Source organism: Abrus precatorius, unplaced genomic scaffold (genome assembly GCF_003935025.1).
Source record: "Abrus precatorius isolate BTA unplaced genomic scaffold, Abrus_2018 Scaffold6, whole genome shotgun sequence".
Taxonomy (NCBI): Eukaryota; Viridiplantae; Streptophyta; class Magnoliopsida; order Fabales; family Fabaceae; genus Abrus; species Abrus precatorius.
The window spans coordinates 18,124,326-18,152,079 of record NW_020874406.1 but is presented as its reverse complement, the minus strand read 5'-3'; the positions used below and the strand labels follow the sequence as shown (position 1 = coordinate 18,152,079).

The 27,754-nt window shown below is 32.3% G+C and overlaps 4 protein-coding genes and 1 non-coding gene across 8 annotated transcripts; 3 read left to right on the top strand and 2 right to left on the bottom strand.

Moving 5' to 3' along the window:
• Nucleotides 1-734: 734 nt before the first annotated feature.
• LOC113869576 (rac-like GTP-binding protein RHO1) lies at nt 735-20,780 on the bottom strand. 4 transcript variants are annotated; one of them, XM_027505964.1, is made up of 10 exons: nt 20,066-20,780; nt 19,685-19,890; nt 19,093-19,316; nt 16,803-17,565; nt 2,507-2,594; nt 2,307-2,416; nt 2,120-2,183; nt 1,483-1,547; nt 1,339-1,404; nt 930-1,250 (listed from the first exon to the last, which is right to left on the bottom strand). In XM_027505964.1, exons 1-10 carry the CDS (start codon nt 20,778-20,780, stop codon nt 1,149-1,151), a joined length of 2,403 nt encoding a protein of 800 aa, XP_027361765.1. In that variant the 3' UTR covers nt 930-1,148. The 4 variants fall into 4 exon arrangements, with proteins under 4 accessions (XP_027361767.1, XP_027361765.1, XP_027361768.1 ...); XM_027505966.1 differs by lacking the exons at nt 16,803-17,565; nt 19,093-19,316; nt 19,685-19,890; nt 20,066-20,780 and adding exons at nt 2,950-3,191; nt 3,390-3,573 and having other exon boundaries at nt 735-1,250; XM_027505967.1 differs by lacking the exons at nt 16,803-17,565; nt 19,093-19,316; nt 19,685-19,890; nt 20,066-20,780 and adding exons at nt 2,950-3,043; nt 9,574-9,584.
• Nucleotides 5,800-9,721, bottom strand: LOC113869577 (3-dehydroquinate synthase, chloroplastic). The gene is made up of 8 exons (XM_027505968.1): nt 9,289-9,721; nt 9,051-9,201; nt 8,795-8,962; nt 8,451-8,677; nt 7,647-7,770; nt 6,943-7,005; nt 6,660-6,803; nt 5,800-6,578 (listed from the first exon to the last, which is right to left on the bottom strand). The coding sequence occupies exons 1-8, from the start codon at nt 9,582-9,584 to the stop codon at nt 6,447-6,449; spliced, it is 1,305 nt and encodes a 434-aa protein (XP_027361769.1). The 5' UTR covers nt 9,585-9,721; the 3' UTR covers nt 5,800-6,446.
• Nucleotides 11,504-14,061, top strand: LOC113869578 (L10-interacting MYB domain-containing protein-like). Its single transcript, XM_027505969.1, has 3 exons — nt 11,504-11,631; nt 12,190-12,543; nt 13,513-14,061. The coding sequence occupies exons 2-3, from the start codon at nt 12,190-12,192 to the stop codon at nt 14,056-14,058; spliced, it is 900 nt and encodes a 299-aa protein (XP_027361770.1). The 5' UTR covers nt 11,504-11,631; the 3' UTR covers nt 14,059-14,061.
• Nucleotides 20,781-21,970: 1,190 nt separating the features above from the next.
• On the top strand, nt 21,971-24,053 carry LOC113868726 (L-ascorbate peroxidase 3-like). The gene is made up of 9 exons (XM_027504567.1): nt 21,971-22,139; nt 22,215-22,339; nt 22,454-22,503; nt 22,770-22,835; nt 22,919-22,967; nt 23,308-23,390; nt 23,481-23,560; nt 23,647-23,749; nt 23,860-24,053. Exons 1-9 carry the CDS (start codon nt 22,027-22,029, stop codon nt 24,028-24,030), a joined length of 840 nt encoding a protein of 279 aa, XP_027360368.1. The 5' UTR covers nt 21,971-22,026; the 3' UTR covers nt 24,031-24,053.
• A 1,692-nt stretch (nt 24,054-25,745) lies between these two features.
• On the top strand, nt 25,746-25,819 carry TRNAI-AAU. Its single transcript has one exon. It is a non-coding gene; the product is annotated as a tRNA-Ile (tRNA).
• Nucleotides 25,820-27,754: the final 1,935 nt, after the last annotated feature.

Genomic DNA, 27,754 nt, shown 5'->3' with positions numbered 1-27,754 from the left:
TTAACGTTAGTTTTTTTTTTTTTTTTATGTCAACGAACACACTGGTTAAGAAACTACAAAATCGGGGTAAGAATAAAGGATGGTACCACACCTGCAGAAGATTTTAAAAGCTGTGTAACGGATTTTCTAAAGGATTTCACAAGATTAGTTATTAAATATTCCTATAATTAATGTTTCGCTTCATGATTTTGGTCTTTGAGCAGGGTAATCCACGAGTGTGTTAGCTTCATGGTCTTCAATGAGAATAACCCATAGACATTAGATTGCTTGATGTTTTGCTTCATTATTGCTCTTCAGTGAGTTTCTAAAACTAATAAGACATTTAAGTTTTGGCAAAAAATAATCATCTAGTCTTTGTAATTGGCTTGGTAAAAACTCGACTTCGCACTTCCTGTGCTTATTGGAAGGGTGATTCTCATGTAAGACAAACCGTTTTTATACATAAACCGAAATTCATTGTCGTAGTGCGAAATTAAAAATCATTATTACAATAAACCTAAAAAGTTTCGGCTTAAATTAGTAATCTGAATTTATGCACATTGACTTGATTCATAACCCACTAAAAACACCTTAAAATTAAGATCAGGTCAACGCTCAGAGATTAGTACTTCATCCAAAAAGGCGCAGGGATTCGTCGTCATAAAAAAAAAATTGACGTAGACCAAAAAACATCATTATTAGTAATTAACATTTGTTTATCGAGGAACTTGCGAATTTTCGCGGGGACTGAATGAAAATAATGCGAGGAAAACCCCCTTTATCCCATCAATTCACAACTAAGAAACGACTTAATATGTGCACACAGCCAAGCCTTGTATCGATATATATATATATATATATATCTTAATGCAAGCAAGGTCGTCATCCTAACTGGGACATTCCAGCCTATTAATACAAAAATCAAAACGGAACTTATAAGAAAAAGGTGGGAACCATGGAATGCAAATTTGACTATTAGAGTTGACAATAATTCAAAGAAAGCAAAGCAGTAAACCACCTTATGCTTCAAGGAGATCTAGAGATTTGTCTGAAGAACACCCACATAAACTCCAACTTCTTCAATAACAAAGAAATAATGAAAAGAAAGAAGGGGAGGGTAATACAGGTAGAACAAAGGGCAGGGCAGTCAAATGTTAACACCTAGTGAATCACAATATGGAACAGGCCTTTTGCGCTTTACCCTTCTTTTTCTTCTGCTTAGGTGGTTGAAGGACAACTCTTATGGCTGCATCAAAGACTGCCTTCACGTTCTGCAATAAATGCCCGGAATAAACTTAAACGTGTCAAATTAATCAGTGTGATTTAGGGGGGAAACCAGAAAAACATTCAACTGTGTACCTCCTGTGTTTTTGAACTGCATTCAATGTATGCGGGTGCATTAATCAGCTTCCTAAGCTCTTCTCCCTTTAAGAGAAAGCACATGTCAGATTTACTTTATTAAATAGTTTTACAAGATTCCAGAGCACCAGAAGCAATATTCACCTGAGCTGCGGTAATAGGCACGGCACCAGGATGGTCTGTGCAGAACTGTTTATCATCCCGGAGGTCTATCTCATGACAAATCACAAAATAATATGGAACCAACTTTTAGTCGAGAAAACCATCAATAGCATTTGCGCCAGTCAAGAAACTAAAACAACCAATTTACCCCCTCAATAGACCAAAACAGGCAATGAACCTCACCAGAAGATTATTTGGAAATATTAATACATAGGAGACAGGGCCAGCCTATCCACATATAAATTGCATGAATAAAACTACCAACCAACCAGAAACATCAAAGCACTGACAGTAGCTGCAGTATCAACTATACTGGAAAAACAATGAAGATGAATATCTAAAGAAAAAAGAGGATACAACACGCCAGAAACCCACCCCCTCCTAGCAGGAAAAAACTGACTCAACAATTCGTCAATCAGATAATGGAAAATTTCAAAGATGTTGTAACTAGTAATTGTATCTAAAGTCAACATTTATTGATTATGAAATCCATGGAGTTAGGTTTATATGATTTCATCATAACACAAACCACAATTATCAACATAAAAGCCAGAAGGCAGGATATAATGAATGCATGGTATGACAATAGCAGTATCACATCATGCAGCTATATACTTACCAAGCTTTGTGCCAACCAGAATTATTGGGACACCAGGCGCATAATGCTTCAACTCTGGAATCCACTGAAAATGAAACAAACACGAGCAATTCATCAGCAATTTTCTATAAATTAAATATTTTCTTAACATCTAACACAATCAATATATTGTTCATTAAAGGTCAAACAGAAACCCTGTATTACGTACCTTTTTAGAGACGTTTTCATAACTGGCCTTACTTATGAGAGAGAAAGCCAGAATGAAAACATCGGCACCACGGTAACTCAAAGGTCTTAATCTGTTATAATCCTCTTGTCCTGCTCCACAAATAACACAATAAATCCAGAGAGACTTTCTCACATCCCAGAGTTCGCCGAAATAGAAAAAACGTAATCACGCAACATTACCAGCAGTGTCCCACAAACCCAGGTTAACAATGCTTCCATTGACAACCACATTTGCGCTGAAATTGTCAAAAACAGTCGGCACATAATCCTGTTTCCACGCAGACAGCAGAGTGAAAAGTTAACAATAACAACGGCAATGCCCCTCTTTCTCAGCAGAAAACACACAAATACAATGCTATCAACAGAAACTCCCGCAAATTGTTAACCCAACTGAATAGTCACAAATTCAGCCCCAAAATCTCAAAATACACCCATTTTCACCTTTAAATTCCACATACATTGCTGGCTGATTTCCCCAAATGGAGATACCATGCAAACGAATTTCAAATTTCCCAAATTCAATCATCACCCCAACACCCAAAAATCCACATTTTCATTTCAAACAGTAAGTAAAAAAAAAAAAAAAAACCGAAAATAGAAACACATAAAGAGAAAGAACTGACGGTGGGGAAGGTGTTGCTGGTGTAGGAAATTAGCAAGCAGGTTTTTCCCACAGCTCCATCACCAACAGTGACGCACTTGATGAACCTAGAAGCACTCATCTTTCCAACTCCGAGAAAACCAAAAAAAAAAAAACCGAAACACGAAAGCCTCAGATCTTCACCTGAGGACCAAATCACACGCCCCCTCCAATTTCTTCTTCTTCTCCTCCTCTCCTTCACCTGCTTCCGTCTCAATTACGCATCTGCACCGACCAAAACCCAAACCCAAACCCACAAAACAAAAAGAAGAATCGTCGGTGAATGAAAAACAGAAGAGAAGAATAAAAGAAAATGGCGAAACGAACCCTAATTGCGAAAATGCAGAAAGAGATTGCGAGGGAAAAGGGGGAAATGAGGAAACCCTAACAATGACGGAGAAGAGATGAGAGAAAGAGACGAACCGCGAGATTTTGCTGTTGAACCGTTCATACAACCAAACAAACGATACTATCTATCAAACCCAACAAACTCTGCTGTTATTAACTTTTCATTTTGTTTAAATTAATTCCCACATTTTTCCCATTTTAACTTGGCGTCTTTATCGCACCCATTTTCGGATCCTCACTCGATAATTTCATGGTCGCCGATACTTTCTCACTTATTTTCTCATTTTATTACCATTTTTCAATTCTTTGTATTTTCACGCTAAATCCTTCTTCATTTTCCAATTAAACAATATTAATACATTTTAGATTTTTAATCTAAAACTAGACAACATTTCGTAATCATTATTATTTTTCTCATATCCTCAATCATTTTCAAAAATTATTTTAAATTTCGGTTCATTTGAATGAAATTATTTAAATTTAATTTAGAATTTAATTTTGATATAATCAGTATACAAAATTTTACATTACTTATCAATTAAAATATATGATAAATATCATTTTTAATAAACTATTATAAAAAAATTAGTTTTTATTGATGTAATAATTTTTTTGTAACAATTGATGTAATAATTTATGATTATACAATATAAAAAAAAATTACAATGTTGTGAGTGTATTTTAATTAAAATTTTAATTTATCACTGTTCGAACCAATAACATAAATTAAAAACGTTGTCCTAACAAATACAGACGTTTGTGTGTGTGTGTGTGTAATGTACATTATCTTTTATTTTGTTTTATCTCTGAATATTTTTAAAATTAAATATGAATAAATATTTTTATGTTATCCAATCATTATTTTATAACATAAATATAGATGCATGGTTCTTGCCAATTGATTATACATGAATTTAATTCATTGTTTTGTACATTTATAATTTAATTATGATGCTATACTGTGAAAAATAAAGTGAAAATCATTTGTGAATAGCAATTTTCTTTGGTGAGTTAGTCATCCTCATTGCAGACGGAGCAAGTTCCTCAAAAGATTGGCATTTTGTTCTTTTTAAACGAGTTATAATTTTTTTACACGTATTTTGAACGTCAAAAAAGATACACAAATACATTCCATTAAAAATAATTGCGATACTTGTTACTACTAAAATGATTCAGGATTTCATGTATAGATGATAAACTTTATGTTTATGACCTTTAAAGAATTGTTGAAAGTTCATCCACATCACAGGTTCATTAATTTTTTATGATAATTAAAATTAGAATAATTTTTTCATCCTTTTCCCGTCACGATGGGATCCACATTTCTCTTACACCTGACTTGTCATCAAATTTTAAAAAAAGAGGTATACAGTTTTTCCTTTTCTAAAATGTCAATATATCTAATTTTTGGTACAACATTCCTAGCATGGTGTGAAAGTCGCCAAGGATAAACATCAGATCAAACATCGCTGATTAATTAAGGATGTCTGTTGAATATGAAATGACAACCAACAAAATTTATCTTTACTATTATAATGGACAAAACATGAAACTTGTATTTCCAATTTTTCACGTTTCCTCTGCTAGGCTTTCAAATACAACACACTGAGTCCTTACTCCACAAACAAGAAGTCAAAAACTAGAATTATGTCACGGGTCACTCAAAATTTGCACTAGATGCACAACCAAACAAGCCACTATTCATTATCCTTGTAGTCCTTCTGAGGTACAGACGCTTTTTTTTTTTTTTTGGTGAAGATAGGTATTTAGGATTACCATCTGCTTTATTTTTGAGTATTCATATTTTTTTGCTTAGATGTGACCAGACATTTTCAATAAAGCCAAACAAGAAATGTGATTTAGACTTGTGATTTTTGGAATATTCGGAACCTGTGCTTGGCCATGTAATGTCTACATGTGTTTTAAGACCAAGTTTGAAAATTCCTAACCTTTTAGTGTTTGTTTTCCTGTGCAGTACAATTTGTAAGGAAATTAAGATTTAACTAAATTTATAAAGATGATTCGGAGGCATGATATGAATGCAAGACTTAATTGGACTAGTCATTGAGGCTGAATGGAATTATGGGTAGGGCAAACTTTTTCGTGTTGATTCAAAGTTATGTCCAAATATTTGAAATAATATAATAGGTCTTTCCCACATCTTGTTTTATTGCTAAATTTCAGAGGATTACCAGCTTAGCTTAGAGAAATTACCAACATTACTTTAGATCAGATCATCGACTTTTCAATGTCGTTCTTCTACCTGATTGCATGTCTTTTTCAGAATTTCTTCTTAAAATAGTTTGTGGTCTTAGTTCTATTTGTATATGCAAGTACCACATGTAAAAGTTCACCAAAATTGTCATAAAAAGATAAGGGGTGAGAAGCTTTTTTCCTCTCAAGGAGGTCCATTTTATCAAAGGTTAACAACTTAAGTGAAACGTAAGGTTAAAAATAAGTATGTGGAATTCAGTTCTCCTACTTGACGCACTAGATTTACGTTTCATTGTTTATTCATCAGGTTGGAAATTGACTTTACACAGGCTAGATAGAATGATAATCAATTATCATCCACATGCTCTTTTAATATTTTGCACTTGTATACATCATGATCTTTTTTGTTTTCCGGGTATAAACATTTTTGGGCTTATCCCATTACATATCCGTATGAAAATCATAACTGCCTATTTCTTAACTTCATCCAGTACTTGCAACTGTAACAGTTGGCTTCCGTAAGAACACCACCAGAATTAGAGGAATCATCTTATTCATCAATCGTCATGCCACCGAGTTCTCTTCAACTTTAACACCAGAACAAGAGATTTATGTTGCACAGCTACGAAGTTTAGGTTGTTGACTTTAACCATACCCCCTCCACTTAAAAGAATGAGAGTTATTTCAGCATTGTTGTGAGCAAGAAAAATGATGAGAACAATATGATCTGCTCGGATAATAATTATTGAATATGCCTCAATTTCTAATAATACAACTTTGTAATTGACTCGCGTATATAATGGGGGCCATTGATGGCATTCAAAGTGCACTAGAAAAATACATGAGGTTATCACAACATTCAAGCACTCACTAAAAAATAATTGCATAAAGCTGCAACAGAAACATCAAGCCCAAAGATCAGGATTTACAGAATGCACGCAGCGTATCATCTAGGGTCTTTCTGTCATAATCCCCTGTGAAAACGCAATTGCCTAGGGGACCCTTTAGAAGGATAAGCCTTAGTAATCCATCTGCCACCTTCTTATCAACCTGACATACCAAAATAAAAAAACTGTTAGTCCTGACAAAAACAAAGTGAACCTTAAAATAGAACTGAGCATCAGCCCTTACCGCCATGATAGATTTAAACATGTCCACTGTCATGATCTCAGGGGGGGCTGTAGGTAACTTAGCCTGTTTTAAAATGTCTTGAACTCGCTTCACAATAGAATCATCAATCCAACCTAGGCGATATGACATGTCAACTGCCATTACCTGTGTACATTGGCATACAGATTTCCCTCAATAAGTCTGGCATTCAAAGAAAGACACCGAGGAAAAAACTGGGCAAGAATAATTGCACACAAGTAAGTATAACTCATGGTATTATTTTGTTAAAAGAAAAAAGGAATACCATGCCAGCTGCAACAGCTTCTCCATGAAGCCACTGCCCATAGCCAGACCCAGTTTCTATTGCCTAAAATAAGAGCCACAGGAAAGAGAGTTAAAATCAGCGAGGAAAATTTACAGATAAATAAAAGGCAGGAACAAACTTTGTAGAATAGAGTGATGTTACAACTTGCACAGCAAATAAACACATATTATTAGATGTCCTTAACCGTTATATTTTAAAAGCTCCAATTATGTAAATAATCTGCAAAATTATCAGGGATGGAAGTTTAAGTCAATAGATTAACTCAGAAATTTAGCATGAAAGGGGCATCAATGATTAATTAATCTAACATCATAGGCTGCCATTCATTACAAAGAAGCAATCATATTCATAAGTCATAACAAATTAACATTCTTCATGTTCTATCCTCTGTAGAAGCTTAAATTCCATGTTTGAAATAACCGGACCTGTTGCTTTGGAACATGCTAAATTAAGCTTGGGCACCATACTAACAAATAAAATTTTCTTTAAAATTCCATGTTTCCATTCAATCAAATTATTTTTTCATTATGTTTACAGTTTTATACTTGTTTATAAACACATTAATTTTTAACCCAGGTTATAAATATTATCTGGAGAGTATATAAGCCTAAGGAAGATCTTCCCAATGCAGATTTTACAATTTTGCAACCTAAAATAATATAATAACCATTCATATTACTCACATGACCAAATGTATGACCCAAGTTCAATGTTGCCCTCAGTCCACTTTCCTTCTCATCTAAAGACACAACCTCAGCCTTGTTTTCACAAGATCGCTTTATAGCATATGCTAGTGCACTAGGATCTCTGCAGTGGATAACATTAACTTGTAAAAACTGGACAAGGAAAAAAAACATACTGAAAGCAACTGCACAACATTTTGATAAAAGAAATAGAGCAAAAAGAGAAAGTATGTGGTACTGATGAGCCGTGACGCAGAGAGTACTGCAAAAATGGGATCACATCTTTATGCAATTCTGATACTTGTATTGTATTTTTGAGGTATCTGCTTTTGAAATATCCATCTAAAGTGCTTGCCAGCCTCAATCATTACATAGGGGCTTGAGAGAGGAAGCACAACATGGAACTTGAGTTGGGATAGGATAATCACATGCAGATAAAATTCATTGATTTATATATATAAGTCTGCATATTGCTGATAAGAAAATGCATATTTTGTTTAATATAAATTGTTGTATCCATATCTTAGTTTCTAAAATAGCTATAGTATTTGAGTATTGTATCTTGTCATATTGGATACTTCTATCTATAACCCATGCAACGCAGATTAAATAGTGAAAAGTCATAAGGCTCAAGCCTGAGATACTTTTCTCAGCCAAAAGTACATAGTTTAGTAGAATATTTGCTTTTATCATCCATGAGATGTTTTCACCTATTATTACAAGGTTCATAAAGAAAATGGAGCAGATTAATAAAAGAAATGAAAGGTTGTTACGGAACAGTAAGATACTTCATTAAAAATCTACCTTGCCAGTAATGCCTGCATATTTTTCTCTTGCCACTCAAAAAACTTTGCATCCCTAATGAGCCCATACTTTATAACCTCTGCAAACCCTGATGCCAGTTCCCTATCCGGTAATGTACTTAAAGTGTCCGTGTCTATAAGCACACACTGAGGTTGGTAAAAAGCACCGATCAAGTTCTTTCCAAGGCTATGGTTTATCCCGGTTTTGCCACCAACTGAAGAATCAACCTGGGAACATAACACACAGTCCAATGAATCCAGAAACACAATAACGAAGATTGTGGACACTAGAACCATTAATAGACATCATCACGAAAAGAAATTCGAAAAGGAGCAGCGAAAGACCTGTGCCATAACAGTGGTTGGAATCTGGATAAAGTCAACACCACGCAGGAACGCGGAGGCAGCAAAGCCACACATATCGCCAATCACACCGCCTCCAAGAGCTACAAACGTACACCGCCGATCAAGTCGCGATTCAATGGCCTTATCAAAGACTTTCATAAGATTATCCTATCAATTGAACATACAAACAAACACTCTTTATGCAATTGCCAACAAACACACTTGCCAAATCCCAATTCAAGCACATAATACCAACCATGTCCTTGTACTGTTCACCGTCCGGTAAAATTACAGTCTCAACAGAAACATTAGGGTTTCCACTTGTTAAAGCCTCAACAACTTTATCTAAATACAGTGGTGCAACCGTTTTATTAGTTACAACAAGGACCCTCTTTCCATGCACATGCCTATTACACAACCATAAACTAGTGAGAAAATATTAAACGATACCTCATTAGAAAGTTGAAATAAAATATGAAAAATTGAGTTGTTACCTCTGAAGTAACTGTGGTTGGTGAAGTAACCCGGATCCGATATAAATGGGGTAGCTCCGATTGCCCAAATCGACTTCGACGATGGTGGGTTGGGTTTTGGGTACGAAGGGATCCATGACCTGAGAGGAAGCGGCGCGTATCCTTGACTTGGATGCGGCGGAAAGAGAGGCCCAAGCCCACTTGGGGTTGCAGTTGAAGTGTTTGTTTTTGGGATGGGAGAAGAAAGAGGGTTTGGGGATTGGAGATGGTTGTTTGGTGGAAAGGAAAAGAGAGAAATGGGTGGACGTGGAAGCCATTGGGTCTGAAGGGGATTCAAGAATGGAAGGTCGTGGCTTGGTGGTTGGTGAGTGAAGAAGAGAACTTTAACAACAGCAATAACATGCTCTGTTCGTTGAACAGAAGAAGACGGTGACCATCAGTGGCGGGGTTAGGTGAGGCTAACTATTTTTTATAATATTCATAATAGGAATTTTTATTTGTAAATTTTTTACGTGCTTTATATAATCAAGGAGTATTTTATGCTTTTATATTAAAAAGACATAAATATTTTTTAATATCTTAATATAATTTTAAAAAATATTTAATATATTTTCAAATTTAGAAATATAATAATAAACAATATTTTTATTTTTATAATTAAAATATTTTCATTTTTTGCTTTAATTTTAAAAAAGATTTTTTAAGGGAAAATATATGCATCAATTATTATATTAATTATTTATATTTAAATACTAAGTTTTTTATAATGTTAATAATGTATATCAAGTTTTATAAAGAAATCTCACAAGCGTTTGTTATTATTTAAGGCGTTTAATATCTACAAGTCACGTGTTCTATGTTTAAAAATATTATAATATTGTCATTTGATGATTTATTTATATTAAAATTTAATATATTTTATAGTTGAATAATTAATTTTAAATTTTTAATATAATTATCTTCGTTTACAGTTTTATCACATATACTTTTTAAACTTAAAATTATTTAAAAATAATATGTGAATTATACTTTTTTGTTACAATGATAATTTGTTTTTACTAATTTTATTTTAAATTTAATTATTTTTATTATATTATATAAAATTTAAATTTTACATTTATATGTATAAAATTCTTATTTTTATTTTATATAAATTTTTAAATTTATTACAAATATCTTTGTTTAGTTTAAGTAAATTTATCAACATATATTTATAAGAATAAAAAAACTAAGTAGAAAAACAAATTAAACTCTTTTTATAAGTAAAAATTAATATATATTTATCTATTTTTCAAAAAAATATTTTTATTGGCTTAATATATTAATAGTAAACTTTATGACAATATCTATCGGTAATAAAAGTTTTAAATGCTTATATTTTAATTATTAATAAAAGCTGGTAATAAAATTCAATGATAAAATTTGCCAATACTTTAGAGAAACAAAAATTTATCTTCTAAGTTTTAATATTTTTAAAAACATTAATTTTAAAAAAATGATTTAAAAATAAAAGTTGGACGCTGATATTAAACAAATATCCTGATTCATATACAAATATTTGGAAAAGTTTGATAGATATTCATCAAAATTATCTTTCACAGCTTGAAGAATTGAACTGCGCGGTACACTATTAGTTAACATTTTAAAACTAATTTTATAATAAGACAATTTAATTTTAAAAGAATTGAAAAGTTTTAACTTTTTCATTAATAATAATTAATTTTACATCCAGAGGACAAAATATTTACACGTTAAAAAAAAATACTTAAATATAAATTATTTTTAAACTTAAGTCTTCTAAATTAATTATTTCATAATATTTTTTTCTTCAAAAGTCAAAACAATTAACTAATCTTGAATTTGAATTAAAGTTTAATGTTGGTTTACCATCAATGCAATTCTCTTATTATTGCTATTGGTATTATTATTTAAAACTTTCATTCTTTCATTTTTCAATTTTTATATAGAAAAAGGATAAAGATGTTTTCTCTCGATAAAGATATAAATAAAATAAAACTCAATTTACATTTATTTATTCATAAAAGTACATTAATAATTTATAATTATATATTTTCCTAAATTAGATTGAATTAATTCGACTAAAAAAAAAGAGATATTGAATTAAACGGGAATGAACACAATCAATTAGGATTAAATTCATACAAGGATCGAATTTAATTGAGGATAATTTAAAATATTTAGAACTAAAGCTAATCAACGAAGAGTTTACTTTGCCAAATTAGCCTTGTTTGAAATTTTCCTCGTAGCAAAGAAGGGTTGTTTTCAAGGATTCTCTGTTCTTCTTCCCTGTTGTAATCTCATCGAAGGATCAATCTTTGTCGGAGAGATCGGGTTTGCTCGTAGGTAAATTTTCGTTTTTTCCCTCTGCTTTAGGGTTTTCAAAAGGATCAAACAAAAGTGTAATTAGAAAATGAATTTAATTGAAATCATCAACATAAAATGCCTGAACTGAGATGCATTAGCTACCCCTCATTCTGAATAATGCAAAGTTTATGTATTTGCCCTTTCTCGCTGCTTGGCACAGTGAAACATAACTCTTTCTGGGTGTTCTTTGATTTTGTGTCCTCCTCATACCAAGAGTTTGTGCTTGCTATTGTACCCATTTCAACTGTACAAATGGTTCTCTCTTTAATGGTGGTTTTCTGTTTAATTTTCTTTTTGATTCACCACTGTATGCATGAACAGTTCTCAACTGCATATAGGTTTTTTTCACTAGCTTATTAGTATTATATTATTATTATTTCCCCCTGTCACTCTTTAAATTATTGCTGGCCATAGTCAACTAGAATCCTATGGCCAAAAAAACAGAATCCACTCTTGTCATGACCATTCTCTTCAGTGTGTGTCTGTGTTTGTTTATACCTATTTTTATCAAGCACTTACGTTACTATAACTATATAGATGGCAGGCCAACTTACAAGATCTAGAAGACTTGAAACTCAGCAGCAGGAACAATCAAGGGCTAGGTGGACGATGTCGCTCACTAAGATTCTTGTGGAATTGATGGTTGACCAAGTACATAAAGGGAATAAACATAACAATTTATTTAATAAGAAAGCATGGAAATATATTTGTGATGAATTTTACAACAAAACAGGTCTGAAATGGGACAAGGAACAACTCAAAAACCGATATTCAGTCTTGAGAAGGCAGTATGCTACTGTGAAGTCCATTCTTGATCAGAGTGAATTTGGTTGGGATGAAGCCACCGGATCCATTACAGCTAATGATGAAATTTGGGCTGAATACATCAAGGTATGTTCCTTCATCTTATGCGTTATTGTTTTTAATTAAATATCAAAATATGGTCATGTTGAAGGAGGAAACTTCTGAAACATATTGTCAGTTTGGCTTTCTCTTGTAGAATATGTGCTCACTGATTTAAAAGAAGGAAAGGGAGGGAAGCAGTTTTAATGGAGGGGAGGGAAAATAAAATACCTTACTATGTACTCTTATAATAGACAAATAAAGTGATTAACTCAATGGTTATAAGGATAATTTAATCCCCATGACATAAGAATAAGTATCAATGGGATGTGTGGGATTTTGTGCCCCTTATTACCCCTGCTCTCCCTCCAAATATTTGAACCAAACAAGCTATTAGTTGGGGTAAAAATTCATGGATGCTTTATATGAAAAATCTGTTTTTGAATTTTTTTACACCAAGCTGAAGATACAGCTTACTAGCCGGTTAGCAATCCGGGATTAATATGAAATTCTCCAAAAATTTGCCTTTTGATTTTGTTTTCATTTTAATGATAAAATGTTCATTAAGTATTGGTAACCGTCTAACAGTTGAGAAAGCTGTGGTATAATCTGTGTCTCTAGAGTGAAACCCTGTTAGTTTTTAGAATAATACTTAGTAACACTTTGTTTACCACATTCTTCATTATCGGGCAAAAATCCATGTGGAACCCACCAAGTATGTGTTTGGTTGGGATTATTTTGGAGAAAACAATTTTTTTCTCCAGAAGCTCTCTTAGGGAACTGAAAAAAAAAAGGTTATTTTTTCTAAAATAAGCTGAACCCCAATCGTAGTAAATAGAGAATGGGACCAACTTAGATTTTGCTTGTGTGTTGAAATGAGTGTTTTTATGTCTCTAGCATTTTTCATATTTTTTATCGCAGACTGCAAATTTTTATGACAGAATTGAATTTCCATCGAACACTGGCAGGGGATGTTCTATGTCCCAAAGGCTTGATTAACTCTTCTTGATATTTCAGAAACATCCTGATGCTGAGACTGTCAAAACTGGTGGCTGCCCAATCTTTAAGGAACTATGCACAATATTCTCTGAGCCAGCAACCAATGGCAAGCATGAATATTTAGCTGCATCTGAGGGTGAAGATACTTCTAGAATTCCTTGTCCAGAGCCCTTGAGCACACACCACGAAGAGTCATCATCTGGATCCCAGGATAATGAAGATGCTAATGACCCTCAGACAGTTCAACCTACTACACCAACTGCAACTTCTCGCAAAAGAGGTCGCAAAGGAATTGATGATGCTATTGCAGAAGCCATATTTGAGATGGCATCTGCATCAAAGATGAGGGCAGCTGCCATAGAGCAACATAGTGCTAGATATAGTATAGCTGAATGTATTAGGGACTTGGATTTGATGCAAGGTGTTGATCAACAACTATATTTTGCTGCTCTAGATCTGTTTAACAAACCTAATGCAAGGGAGATATTTTTGTCTCTCAAAAAGGATAAACGTTTAACTTGGTTGCGTGGCAAGTGTGCTGTTGCATCTAATCGTATAGAATGAAAAAAAGAGGTAAAAATTGCTTCTGTTCAGAGTTTGATCCGTTTGTGTTAAAATTTTCACAAGCTTAGATTTGATAATCTCGTTCATATCACAATAATTCTTGAAGTTTTGATGTTAACATAATTTAATGTTTGCATGACACCGATCAATGTTTTTTAAAATTTGATTGGTCGATATATTAATAAGGCATTAGTTTATGATTTATTAACTCAGTTACATTTAAGTGGAGATTAAATTGATAATAATTAAATATATATATTTTTAATAATATGTTAAACAGTGAATTCATGTTAAATGACAGCAAAAAGTAAAAAAAAAAATTATGATAAAAGTGGATCATGTAAGTTTTTAAATTAGAATGCAAATATTACAGTATATATTTTATAAGATGAAGTTTTATAATATATGGTTAAATAATAATAATTTAAATGTATATTTAAAATATGAGTATATTTACTGGAAAATTTTAGAATATTTTATTAAAAAAATTTTTAAAAAATCAAGAAATCAATATTTTGAGAGAAGCAGTTCAAGATCATTTTCTGACAGTAATTTTTATCCAATTTTGGTAGATGTTATTCAGTTGTTGATGGTGTAATTTATATTTTGTTTCACAGTTTCTTTAGTTATTTGGTAATCTAACCTAATTGGTATTCAGTTGGTCCAATTTTAAAAACCATGACAAAAGTTGGGTCTTTCTAGAAAATATATCAAGTTTTACATTAGCTGACACTAAACTATGTCCATAAAAATTAGAGTATTCGAATAGGTTAAAACTCACTGCCTATTTAATTTAATTCACTGTATAACTTCAAAGTTCTATAGTTAGTGGATTTATTTTGATCTTAAGTTTTAATATAAAAAAATAGTAAATTAAGATTAAGAGGATGTTAGTTCACTTATTTTGAAAAGTAATGAATAATTATTATATTATTTATTTATAATATTTATTAAATTATTTTATTTAAATAAATCAAAAACTATATTTTAAATATGAAAATTTTATTATAAAAATAATTTATCAATTAAAAATTTATAAAATTAAATTAATTTTTTTGTATTTGTTTAATTTTTTAATTAAATTTAATATGGTATGCTAATAATTATGATTTTAATTAAGAATTATTAACAAATATTTTTAACTATAGAATAATTAAAAGATAAAATAATATTTTATCAAATAAGTTACTAAAATAACAATAATTAATTTAATTAAAAGTAAATAGACGATTGTTAAATTTTAATAATTATTTTAATTAATTCTAGTATTTTTTTATTTTTTAATGAGTTTTGATAATTATAAATTCATTATAATTTAGGTTTATACATAGTATGATTATTTTTAAATATAAATATAAATTTGTAGAACTATAAATAATTATTTTTAATGAATTTTAATAAAAATATGATCTCACGAAAAATAAAACTAAAATATTTAATATTTTCAATAACTTTATAAAATAAATCAAGAAACAATAATAATATAAAAATTTTATATTATGAAAAAATTTATAATTTATACTTAAATGATATTTTGTCAAAATGTTACGTTATTTAATAATTATCAATAATTAAGATAAAAATTGAAAAATATGTGATTTGATAATAAATTATTATATTTTTATTAATATTATTTAGTAATAATAATTATTATAAATATTTAATATTATATAAATCTTATTTTAAATATTTATTATCAAATTTTATATAATAAACATTTTTACTCTTGTGAGTTTTTTGACCTTGACTTACGTGAATAAAGATTAAATTAATCAAAACTGATTCATTTGACAGCTTTAATAAAGACTTTTTTGAAAGTTGTTTCTAAGCTTTAAATGTGCGTTTGGAATATACAAATAAATTTCTCAATAAATGAGTCAAACATGAATTCATAAAATAAATTAAATTCTTTTTATAAATTAAAATTAACTTATATTTTCTTTAAAAAATCTCATAAAATTTTTAAGATTTGAAAAAATAATTTCTTTACCAAAAGATAATTTCTTTAACTTGTAAAAAAAATTATTTTTTCAATATTACTTTAGAAATTTATCCAAAAACTTACAAGAATTCTCGCAAGAAAAACAAGATAGGAAGCGTAAATTTTGTATTTTTATTAGTTTTATTTGTTTTGTTGAGATGAAAACACCTTCACAAGACACTTTATTTACATTAAAAGAGACATACTAACATGAATACCTTTTAACATCACGTATCAATTTTTTAACTATAAATTATAAAATTTATACATATATTGCAAAGTGATTGGTTGGAATCACGTTATCCATACATGTAAAAACTTCTCCTCTTGGTACCAACCATAAAATATTTTCCAAAATGAAACCATGCCTTAGAAAAAAAAGGTACAACTAGGTTGTATTCTCACTCCTCCAATTATCAAATTTTCTCGACTAAATGTGATTATATTAACAGTGATATAATGAAACAAAGTGAAACTCCAAGCTAAGATCATTCAAATTCCCTGGCCTCGCAGGGTTGACAGCTTCTGCTCTCACTATGAAATGAGGATTCTACACCAAGCTAAAACTTGAGTCTTACCCAAAAAGAAAAATGAAGTGAATTAGATTGCACTTAACTCTCCCATTAGCCTCCACATATCAGTGGTTATCAGGTATCATATGATATTAGGTGTAAATACAATCTACAGATATGGGCAAGGGTGATCATCTATGATCTATACACTTATATCAACTTCAATTCTTCTAAGGTAATATTCTCTTCACGTCATGCTCCTGTTCAGTAACCTTGGCTTTGTTGTATACAGATTCAAAAACCTCCATGCAGACACTTGAAAACCCCACAATCCCTTGAAAAACATGCGGGCAACCCATTTGCAGGTTATTCAGTGTCATTGCCCGAGTTACATTCACCGACTTCTCATGTTTGCTCTTCTCTTCCTCTGCCTTTCCTCTCAAAGCTTCCACCTTTGCGCGTTTCTCGACAATGGGGTCCTTGGTTCTCATGGTACCGGAGGATTCAGGCATGGAGTATGGACCGTACTTGCTCTCCAAGGACCGAAGCTGAACCACCTTCTTCTCAAGCTCTTTAAATGCAGAATCTGACTTCTTCTTCTGTTTATGCTCCTCTGCCTGTTGAACCACAATGGCATGACTAATTGTTAACAAGCTTTTTATTCCTTCAGATGCTACCTTATCTGGAATTCGATCAACAGCAAGGTGCCATTCTTCACAAAGGGAGTATATCTTTGATTCCTCAGGGGTTCTGCGCAAAGGGTTTTTGCTGAACTGGAAAAGGCTGAGCCTTAACCAACCTGTGAGGGATTGAATGTAGTCACGGTGGGCTTTGAAGAGGTTGCAGAAGGATTGATGCCATTGTTGTACTTCTAGTTCCAGCTTAAGAGTTGATTGCCTATGAATCTCAGATGTGGGGTTGTTTGATGGTGTGGTATTGAGGTACTCTAGTTGCTGAACTATATGCTTTTGGACTTGGTGGCACTCATACATGCTTCTCCACATGCACATTAATCTGCCAACATAAGAAACACTGAATGCTGAGAAAGGTTTATTAAATTCTAATAATAATAATAAAAAAAATAGTATGCTTTGTATTTGATATGTCAGTTATGTCACAGTCAATGAATATCCTGGCAGGCAGAGATTATGCTACACATTCTGTTACCAAATCAGAAGCAATAATAATTGAGTAATGATATTCCACAACTTATGATTATAACATTTTTCTCTACCATTTTTATCTGTCTCTTTCTATCACGTTACTATTCTTTTCCTTCACTTCTTTATATCTCTCTCCTAATTTGTAAATAAATTTGTAAAAAAGAGATAAAGTAGCATTTCTCTTCTAAAGAATTTAAAATTTTAATCGTTTGACAAGGGTCAAATTGTAGCAACAGTATTTACCTGTCCCCGATAGAGAGTATCGCGTTTTTGAACTTGCTCCTATACTTTGTATTGTACGAATTGCCAAAGTAAAAAGGATATCATGATTTATGAACAGAAAACATACGGATAAGAATCATCATGCGGGGACCATAACATCCCATCCATTGGTACAAAAATGATCATTTTACCTAATTAAAAGAAAGTCCACCGGGAAATTATATGGTACAAAGTGTGCCACAATAAGGTCTAGTACATGAAAAAGAGGGGTTTAGAAAGCAATAAGCCGTGATCTTAAAGAGACAGAATTAATTAAAAAAACACGAAGATTTATGGTCGTACAGATTGTACTTGTCACGGCCAAGGGTGTTCAGGATTGTCTTCGCCAAAAACAAGTGAGAAGCACAAAATTAAATCACTGAAAACGAAAAAGCAGTCAAAAGCAATATTTTCTACAGTCACTGCTGCTACGCATGTATTCTGACCCAAATTGTAGTTGACTTTTCACACTGCTACATACAACAAACAGCTTTAACTCAGTCCCTTGAAGTGTAAAATAAAAGACAGCTCCCACGGCTTGTGCATGCCTCTCTTCTAGCTTTCCCAACTTCCACCAGCAAGCAGCACCCCAAAAATGCTCTCTTGCTTTATGATTCAATTGCTATTTTGCTTCTAAACTAAACTACTATTTTCTTACTATTGTTGTATAGATTTACCTTTTAAAAATGAAATTGATACATCTTCACAATATTTTTTACCTCTATCCCATGTTTTTGTTTTCTCTATTTTTCTCTTCTTTTCATCTCCCATCAATATCTCTCTTCTTTTTATCCCTCACCCCATCAGGTGGGTGTGTTTTCTTACTATTGTTGTGTAGATTTACCTTTTAAAAATGAAATTGATACATCTTCACAATATTTTTTACCTCTCTATCCCATGTTTTTTATTTCTCTATTTTTCTCTTCTTTTCATCTCCCATCAATATCTCTTTTCTTTTTATCCCTCACCCCATCAGGTGTGTGTGTGTACACTTAGTGACTGTATAATGACCATTTTTGCTTTATCTTTAGCTAATAACCATCTCAGTTGTGACGCAAAGTTATGTATGAAACTGAAGTGGACCTAAAATGCAAGTACAGAATTTGAGAAGACTAACCCTTTGACAAGTTCAATGAGTTGAGGGTAGAGCTCTATCTCCCTTAATTTGATGATTTCAGCAGATGTACTATCAATGGCCTGAGAAGCAACCATCATTTGTGATTCTAATTTCTCGACTTCTTTCTTTGTCTTCTCTGTCTTAACATAGTCTGCCCTCTTCATCTCTAGCTTCCTAAGCAGTGCCACCTTCTTCTCATGCTCCATCTTTATAGTCTTGGCATTCTTAAACCAACCAAAGAAAGAAGTTGAACGAAAACTAATCAGAATTGACAAATTACCTAATGAATCTAATAAAAAAAAAGGTGGAATTTCTTCTTCAAATGATTTATATGTTAGGAGTTTTTTTTTTTACTTCAATCATGCTTTGAGGACTCAGAGATGAGGGACATGGAAAACTGAACTAGAACTGAGTATATGAACACAAGACCACTAATAGAAAATCATAGCAGTAGTTGTAAAGAACAAGACTTCTTCACTAGACCCACACCAAATTTATGCCCAAAAAAGAAAAATCTTCTTCAGCCTTTATTTCTCTTTTCTTTTTCTTTTATTATTACCCTCAAAGAAAGCTCAGAAAAAAAGCAACACACCTTAACCTCTTGGTACAATTTCTTCTCCCATGCATATAGCCTCTCCACAGTGGAGCAGTGTCCACCACTTCCACCTCCATTATCTCCAAAAGTACCGACAGAAACAGGAGTTCCCTCAGCCAGCTTGCCAAATCCATTCAGTTTTGGACTAGAACCCCAAGCCCACAACGATGGACTCAGACTCCATCCATAGCTGTGCACTTTACCTACCACCACCAAGTACAAACAAGACACAACCCTTCAAAACTCAAAAAGCTGAAGAAAAACAGACTTCAACCACATACAACAAATTAAAATAATTGGAAATTAGGCATCCACAAACAAATCTCAAAGGGTTTAACACTTAAAACTCCCAATTAGTTACATGCATGGGAGGCTTACTTGCTTTACTGTGATCAGAAAAGCCAGAACTTGGAACTTCAAGGAGCAAAGAGACATGCGAACCAGCATCAGCAGCTTTCAGAAAATAGTCATCAAGCTCTTTCATAACCTCAACAAGATCCTTGCTGTTCCTTGAAACCACCATTGCAAGCTCACTAGCTGTCTCCTTCGAAAACCCACTCACCACAGACGGCGGAGCCGTCATGCTCGCGGCCGCCATCACCACCACCTCAGAACCCGTGGTGGTCGTTGCCTCCCACTCCTCCTCCGTCGCCGACCGAGAAATCGGACCCGCCGCCGGCTGCATGAAGGGGTCCCAGAAATCCCAGGTTGACGAAGACACCGGCGGCGGCGGCGGAGGAGGAGGAGGAGGAAGAGCAGGGGAGGAGGTAGTGTCCGATGTCCACGTATACGAACTCGGACTCATCGGCGGAGGCGGAGGCGGCGGCATTGGGGTGGGGGTTCGCGGCGGCGGCGGCGGTGGGAGAATGGGCTGAGGATCAGGCGGAAGGTGGTGGTGGTGATGGAGGACGGTGGTTTCAGCATTTGCAAACTGAAGCAAAGCAGAACCAGTTGCACGAAGTGAGCGAATGTACATTACATGTGCTGCAGAAAAAGCGTGTCTTGCTTGCACAAACTGCTTCATGTAACGCTTCCTTGCTTTGCAACGAGACACCGTTTCTTCCCTCTCTATTTTGGAATGACAACAACCCATCTTCTCTTTTTGTTCTTCCCTTGCTAGATCAGCGGTTTTGTTGAAGAATAAAGCTCTTTTCTTTGGCTTGTGTTTGTGTCTCTTACTGTTCTTAAAAAATGGTCCACTCTATAGTGAAGAGGGGTTGTGCTGCTTCTGCAAAAAGTTGCTATTTTAATGCCCCCAACTCTGGCTTTAGCTGGCAAGAGCAAAGTTACTTTCTTTTTGGGCTTAAAAATCTTCACTTAAACTAAGCCATTATTTTCTCAGATAAATGTGTTTTGTGGTTGAAACTTGAATCTGAAGCTCTACTCTTTGCCAGAAAGGTAATGCGGTTTAGGAGTGAGGATAGTTGTTATATATGCCTCGGGTTCACTCTCTAGTGGAGGAGCAACAATGGAGATTGGAGAAAGAGAAGTAGCACACAGACAGCTTTGGGCAGAGAGCCTACAATAAAAAAGTAAGTTTATTTTATATGTTTGGAGTTAAGTGGACGAGAATGCCCCTTATCAAGGCCTATAGTGTAATTTTGCTCTGGGTTTGGGGTAATTTTCTCTCTACATAACATGCATCTGCAGGGCACGACATCCTCAAAGGGCCACATCCAGATCAGATGCACGGATGGGATATCCTCATAGAATTTTATTAGAATAGTGTATTTGGATCCAAAGGGTATTTTGGCAGTTCGATATGGACATACAGGCCATCTCATCTCATGATTCTAACTCCTCGTATGGGATGGGAATTGTTTCAAACATTTCTTACTGAACAAAAGGTGTTACTTTTTCAAATTCACAAGCAGGAATGTTAACATGATTTTTGTTGTGATGAATAGTATTTTACTTCTTTATAAACTTGATGAGTTAACTTACCTGTACACCCTTTTGATAATAATAAGGGTCTCTTTTTTGTATGATGGTAGTTTATTCCTATGTTAAGATAGGAAGAATTAATGGTTTTATTATTATGTAAGAAAGCAACATTTGACTTATTTCATATTCATGAAATGATTTGTATTGAACTGAATCTTCTCCTTGTGAAGGAAACAAACGGCAACAAATTCTTTTTCCTCAAGGTGCAGCAAAGCAATCAAAGGAATGAAATCCCTTACTTGGAATGCCAGCATCAGCATCTTGTTCATTGGGTTCTCTCTTGCAGCATCGTATATAAACCCTTCACACGCAAAAGCTTCTCACCACTTTCTCCTTTCATTTGAGCCTCTTCAACAAAGCAAAGTGTTGCATTGATCAGTAAGTTAACTTTGAGAATGACAAAGGCTAGAGTTGATGCTGAATATCTCAAGGAAATAGAAAAGGCTCGTCGTGATCTTCGTGCTCTTATTTCCAGCAGAAATTGTGCCCCACTCATGCTTCGATTAGCGTAAGTTACAACAGCTTTCATTTTGAATCTTACGTATTATCACAAACCAATTTTATATAATATATTATTTTGTAGGTGGCATGATGCAGGTACCTATGATGTTAAAACCAAAACTGGAGGCCCCAATGGTTCTATCAGGAGTGAAGAAGAGTTAAATCATGCCGCCAACAAGGGATTGAAAACTGCAGTTGAGTTCTGTGGTGGGCTTTCTTCTTCTTCTTCTTTCTTTTCATTCAAATACTCTTTTCTTCTATCTGCTTAATAAATATTTAATCCTCACTGATTTTCATTTTGGTTTCTTTGGTGGAGCATAGAGGAAGTGAAGGTCAAATATCCAAAAGTTTCATATGCAGACCTTTACCAGGTTATTTTCAATTTTGGCACGTAGCTAACAGGTTATTTAATAAAAGTTTGATTTTTTAAGGCATTGTTCAAGTTTTTACAGTTACATCTTTTAAATCAGAACGATTAATTTAATTTAAAGTTTAAATTCTATATTTTATTGTAGGAATTCAGAAAAATTGAGTATTTTATCAACTCTAAATAGCTTATGTGGTAAGGAAATTAGAGGGAGGTCAAGTATATGTGGAGTGATAGATTAACTTGAATGCAATTGGATTTGTATTTCAGCTAGCTGGTATTGTTGCAGTAGAGGTGACTGGGGGTCCAACTATTGACTTTATTCCTGGGAGAAAGGTATATGGTCTTTGCCCCATAATTCATGTGTTTCGAATTTCGATATCTAAACTTTATGCATTTCATACAATTTTCCCTTTTAGGATTCACTGGAATCTCCACCAGAAGGACGCCTTCCAGATGCCAAACAAGGTAAAAAATTCATGTTGCTTGCTCTGTCTCTGTTTTCTACCATTCCTCGACAAAAATTATATTGTTCACTTTTTTTTTAATTTTTAATAATTATATTTTTACACTTAAATTATCTTATATTTACTTTTTTTAAGTTTTTTTTTATTTCATACTCATTTTTTAAACGTGAAAATATAATTTACTATAAACTTGTGTGTTATTCTCCTCTGTTCTTTTGTAACCCATGGTCTTCTTACTAGCCATTATTGTGTATTTCTCTCTGACCATACCCACTGTAATAGTGAATATTGACTCACAATTAATAGGAAAATGCATTCATATATATATGGAAAAATTTCAGGTGCGTCGCATTTAAAGGATATCTTTTATCGCATGGGTCTAACTGACAGAGACATTGTGGCTCTATCTGGAGGACACACTTTGGTAATAACGACATTAATTATAACCTAAAGTCCCTTTATAAATAGTTTAAGGATACATTTAATCTCATTATTATTCACTTGAATTGATAAGGGTAAGGCACATAAAGATCGCTCTGACTTTGAAGGTCAATGGACAAGAGACCCTTTGAAATTTGATAACTCCTATTTTGTGTAAGATGTTTAATTACATTATGGCGATCGTTTACTTAATTTTTTTTTAATGTGTAAAAATTGAAATTTCAAATAACATTAAAAAGGGAACTTCTGAAAGGGGAATCTAAAGATTTATTGAAGCTTCCCACGGACAAGGCTCTCATGGAGGATCCTGGGTTTCGCAAATACGTTGAACTGTATGCAAAGGTAACAACCAGAGACTTGGAAACAACATTTTATTATCACTAATTTTGTGTTCTCTACAATAGTTAATACGATTTTAGACTCACATATTAAATAATTTTCAATTGTAATAGAGTGAGGATGCTTTTATAGCCGATTATGCAACCTCACACAAGAAACTCTCAGAGCTGGGCTTCAATTTGAAGAATAGTTCCATATTAGTAAAGGGGGTTATAGGAATCATTATAACCTTAAGTGCTGTGATCTTGGGTTACTTACGTGAACTCAATAGAAAAACCAATTGAAGAGACTACTAATAATGTTCTACTCCACAAAATTGGCGTTTGGCTTCCTCTCTCCCAAATAAAAATGATTATATATATAATTTGTTGACTTCAGAAGTTTTCAAATTGTATACTTGAATATAATGTACATTTAATGTTACTTTTGAGTCTTATTACGTATTTGTCTAAATAAGTTTGATGTTGCTTTTGAAAATTAATGTAATAGACAGTGGCTTGCCCTACCATAATTTTTTACTCAAAAAGTAAAATCGAATAGCCAAACTAAATTCGAATAAAAAAACAACCAAACTCCATTCGTGGCAGGTTAAGTTTAAGGTTTGCGTGTATTTTTAGTTTTAGTATTTTGTAAAATTTTAATTTTAGTATTTTACATTTTTATTTAACATTATTAGTCTAAAGTAATAATGTGGTGTAATAAAAAATTAACGCATGATAATTTTTTAATTAATTATACCATTACTAAGAATAAAAAATCATTTAAATTAAAAAATTAAAATTGAAACTAAAAAAGTAAAATCAAAATATTATAAAAATAGTAGTGACTAAAATCATTTTTAAACTTAATTTTAAAAATCAAGCAAGTTGGATAAATTTTATTTTATTTTCTTAATTTACAAATGTTATTTATAAAAGACAACTTTCATAAAAATAAATCACGTGGTGAATTTAGCTCTTCTAATAACTTTTCTTTTATTTATTACAAAGAGTTTTATTTTAAAAACCTTAGCTAAAAAATAAAATTTACTCATTAATATGTAAAGCTTAATGATGTTTTTTAATGTGTATTAGAATAAAACAAAATTTGAGACTATATTTGAGAGTTATGTTTAGGAAGAGGGGGAGATGAGAAGAGATGGGTTAAGAATTAATCATTATTTGGGAGTTGCTTAACTAGAAAGAAAATTTTTTTGAAAGTTTTTTTAAACTCTCTAAAATCTTCTTAATCCTTATTTTTTGAGTTTTTTAATTTTGAAGTTTTCTCTCTCCTACTCTAATATTCTTTCATAAATAAGATTCTAAATTTTTTTTAAAAAAAATATTAATTTTTCAAGTGATAATTTTTTAAAAATATTTATAAAAATAAAAATAGTAATTTTAAAAATTAATTTTTTTAAAAAAATATTTATTTTTTATTTTTTGTAAAAATAAAAAATAAAAGATATAAAATATAATATCATTTATATAATTCAACCCTCTATTACTAACTTTTCTTAATATTAAACATTCAAATAAGAAAGGATTTTAACTTAATTCTCCTTCAAACTCTTTCCCTTTCTTTCTTTCTAAACTCTCAAACAAGTTCTAAAAATATTTCATATATTTACTTCAACCTGCAAGGCATATATAAGTTAATTTTAAAAAGGGATGTTAATTAAATAAAGCTAACACAAACTAATTAATAGCTTATGATCATTGATCCTTTCAATAGTTGACAATGACAGTGTGGCTCGAAAACTTTCAAAAATCTTTATCACTTGCAACGTATAATATAATGGTTATAACTTTTATAATAAGACACTCATTTTCTTATCCTTACTTAAACCTAACATTAAAGCAATGTTTTAATGATTCAATTTGTTATTAAATAATGATGAAATCAATAATATTCAAACTAAAAATAATTTGAAATATGCTTAAAATTATTTTAAAAAATTTAAGAATTAAATCTCATTAATTTGTATTTAAAATATGTTTTTTTTTAAAATTTATTACATGGCCTATTAGTTCAGTTGGTTAGAGCGTTGTGCTAATAACACGAAGGACGTAGGTTCGAGACTTGCATGGGCCAATTTTTCTTATTTATTTTTTTATTTTGCATATTTTCCTTTAAAGTTGAGATGGCATTCCACACAGTCATATGATTGATTGCAATATCAGGCGTTAAAACTGAGACCGTGGTATGTTCACTTTCATATAGTACCAAATAAATGCACTGGAAATGAACAAGGACAGGAAAGCTAACAATATCACAAAATTTAAATTGGATCCAGGAGATCAGATTTCTTACTATTGTGAAGAGAAGTGAATACTAACCCTGAGAATCTGTTTTAGGAAGCAAAATTAAACAGGAATTGCACAATCATAAACCAAATTTGGATGATAAAATCACAGTAAATCAAATTCTTTCTCCTCTGGCTGCAGCAAAGCAATCAAAGGAGTGAAATCCTGAGTATCACTAGGAATTAGGTGGTGTTTAAGTATATATTTGGAATGATAGATTAACATATATGCAGTTGGCTGGTTTTGTTACAACAGAGCTGGGGTCCAACTATTGACTTTATTCCAGGTAGAAAGATATATGTTCATGTGAATGTTTTGTTTAGCTTCATAATTCATGTACTTCGGTTTTCCATATGCAACTTTATACATACTATTATATACTACTTTTTCTATTAGGATTCATTAGAATCTCCCAGATGTCAAACAAGGTAACAAAAACATGTTGGTTGTTGTGTCTCTTGTTTTCTACCATTCCTTGATCTCTATCTTAGGATGATGTAATTTCTTCTTGCTAAACTGCAATACTTGATAGTAAGTTGATGTCCAATCATCATGGGACTCCCTTGTAGAATTTATTTTTAACTAGTGTGAAGTTTAAAAGTCTTCTGTAGAAAACCTTAATATGTATATTAGTAGTATTTCATATTGCTTGAGTAAGATTTTGTCTCCCATTTAATTACACATCTGATTTATTTGCGATTTTTCAAATGCATAGACTTTTGTGGTATAGATCTTATAGGTAACAATGGCTTACTTTGCCCATGCATGTCCGATACTATATATATTTGGCTATGCTCCTTTGTTCTTTTGTAATTTAATCATTGTAAAAATATTACAATATTCTATACACATGGTCTTCTTTCTTGCCATTCGGTATATTGTAGTTGAAGGATACATTTAATCTTATGATTATTCATTTTAAAGTTTGATAACTCCTATTTCTGTGCAAGTTTAATTACATATTACGATAACTACTTGTTTTTTTGAAGTGTACAACAATTGAAATCTACATAATTCTCTTTCTTTTGGGTTTACATAACACTAAATAGGGAACTACTGAATGCGGAATCAAAAGACTTAAAATGAAGCTTCCCACAGGCATGGCTCTTGTCGTGGATCCCGGGTTACGCAATTATGTTGAACTGAATATTTAATTTTTTGTTTGTGTTATAAAATTTTGGTTTTCCTTTTCTTTTAATGCGATTATCTCAAGTATAGGAATCGTGAAGTTAAAGAATATATCGTGAATCATTTTCCTTTTCATATCTAATTAATATTCAGGCGGATTTGTATCTGACACCTTACCAATTGAAAATCGAATATGAAGATTGAAGACCAGTTGAATTGGAGAATAATAATAATATTCCCAGATTCAAGAGGGAAAAGTGAGAAAGGAGTGGGGAAGCAGAAAAAACCCACTTCTCAATCTACCATCCGTTGATCATTGCATACGAAAGAACATGAAAAGTTGACCATGAAAAGTTGAAAGCATGAATAATATAAATCATAAACGAGATAAGCGTCTATAAGAGCATAGCTGACAATCAAGGCAGTATCTCTTACAAAACAAGTTCTTCTCATTGGTGCTGATCAGAAACATCCACAAAACTTATAATTTGATATCATACTTTCCTCACATGTAACCTCAAATTTTCCTAATGCATAACAAATTTTGAATACTGAAACAGCAAGTCAGTAGTAGCAATCTCTAGTGTTCAAAGAA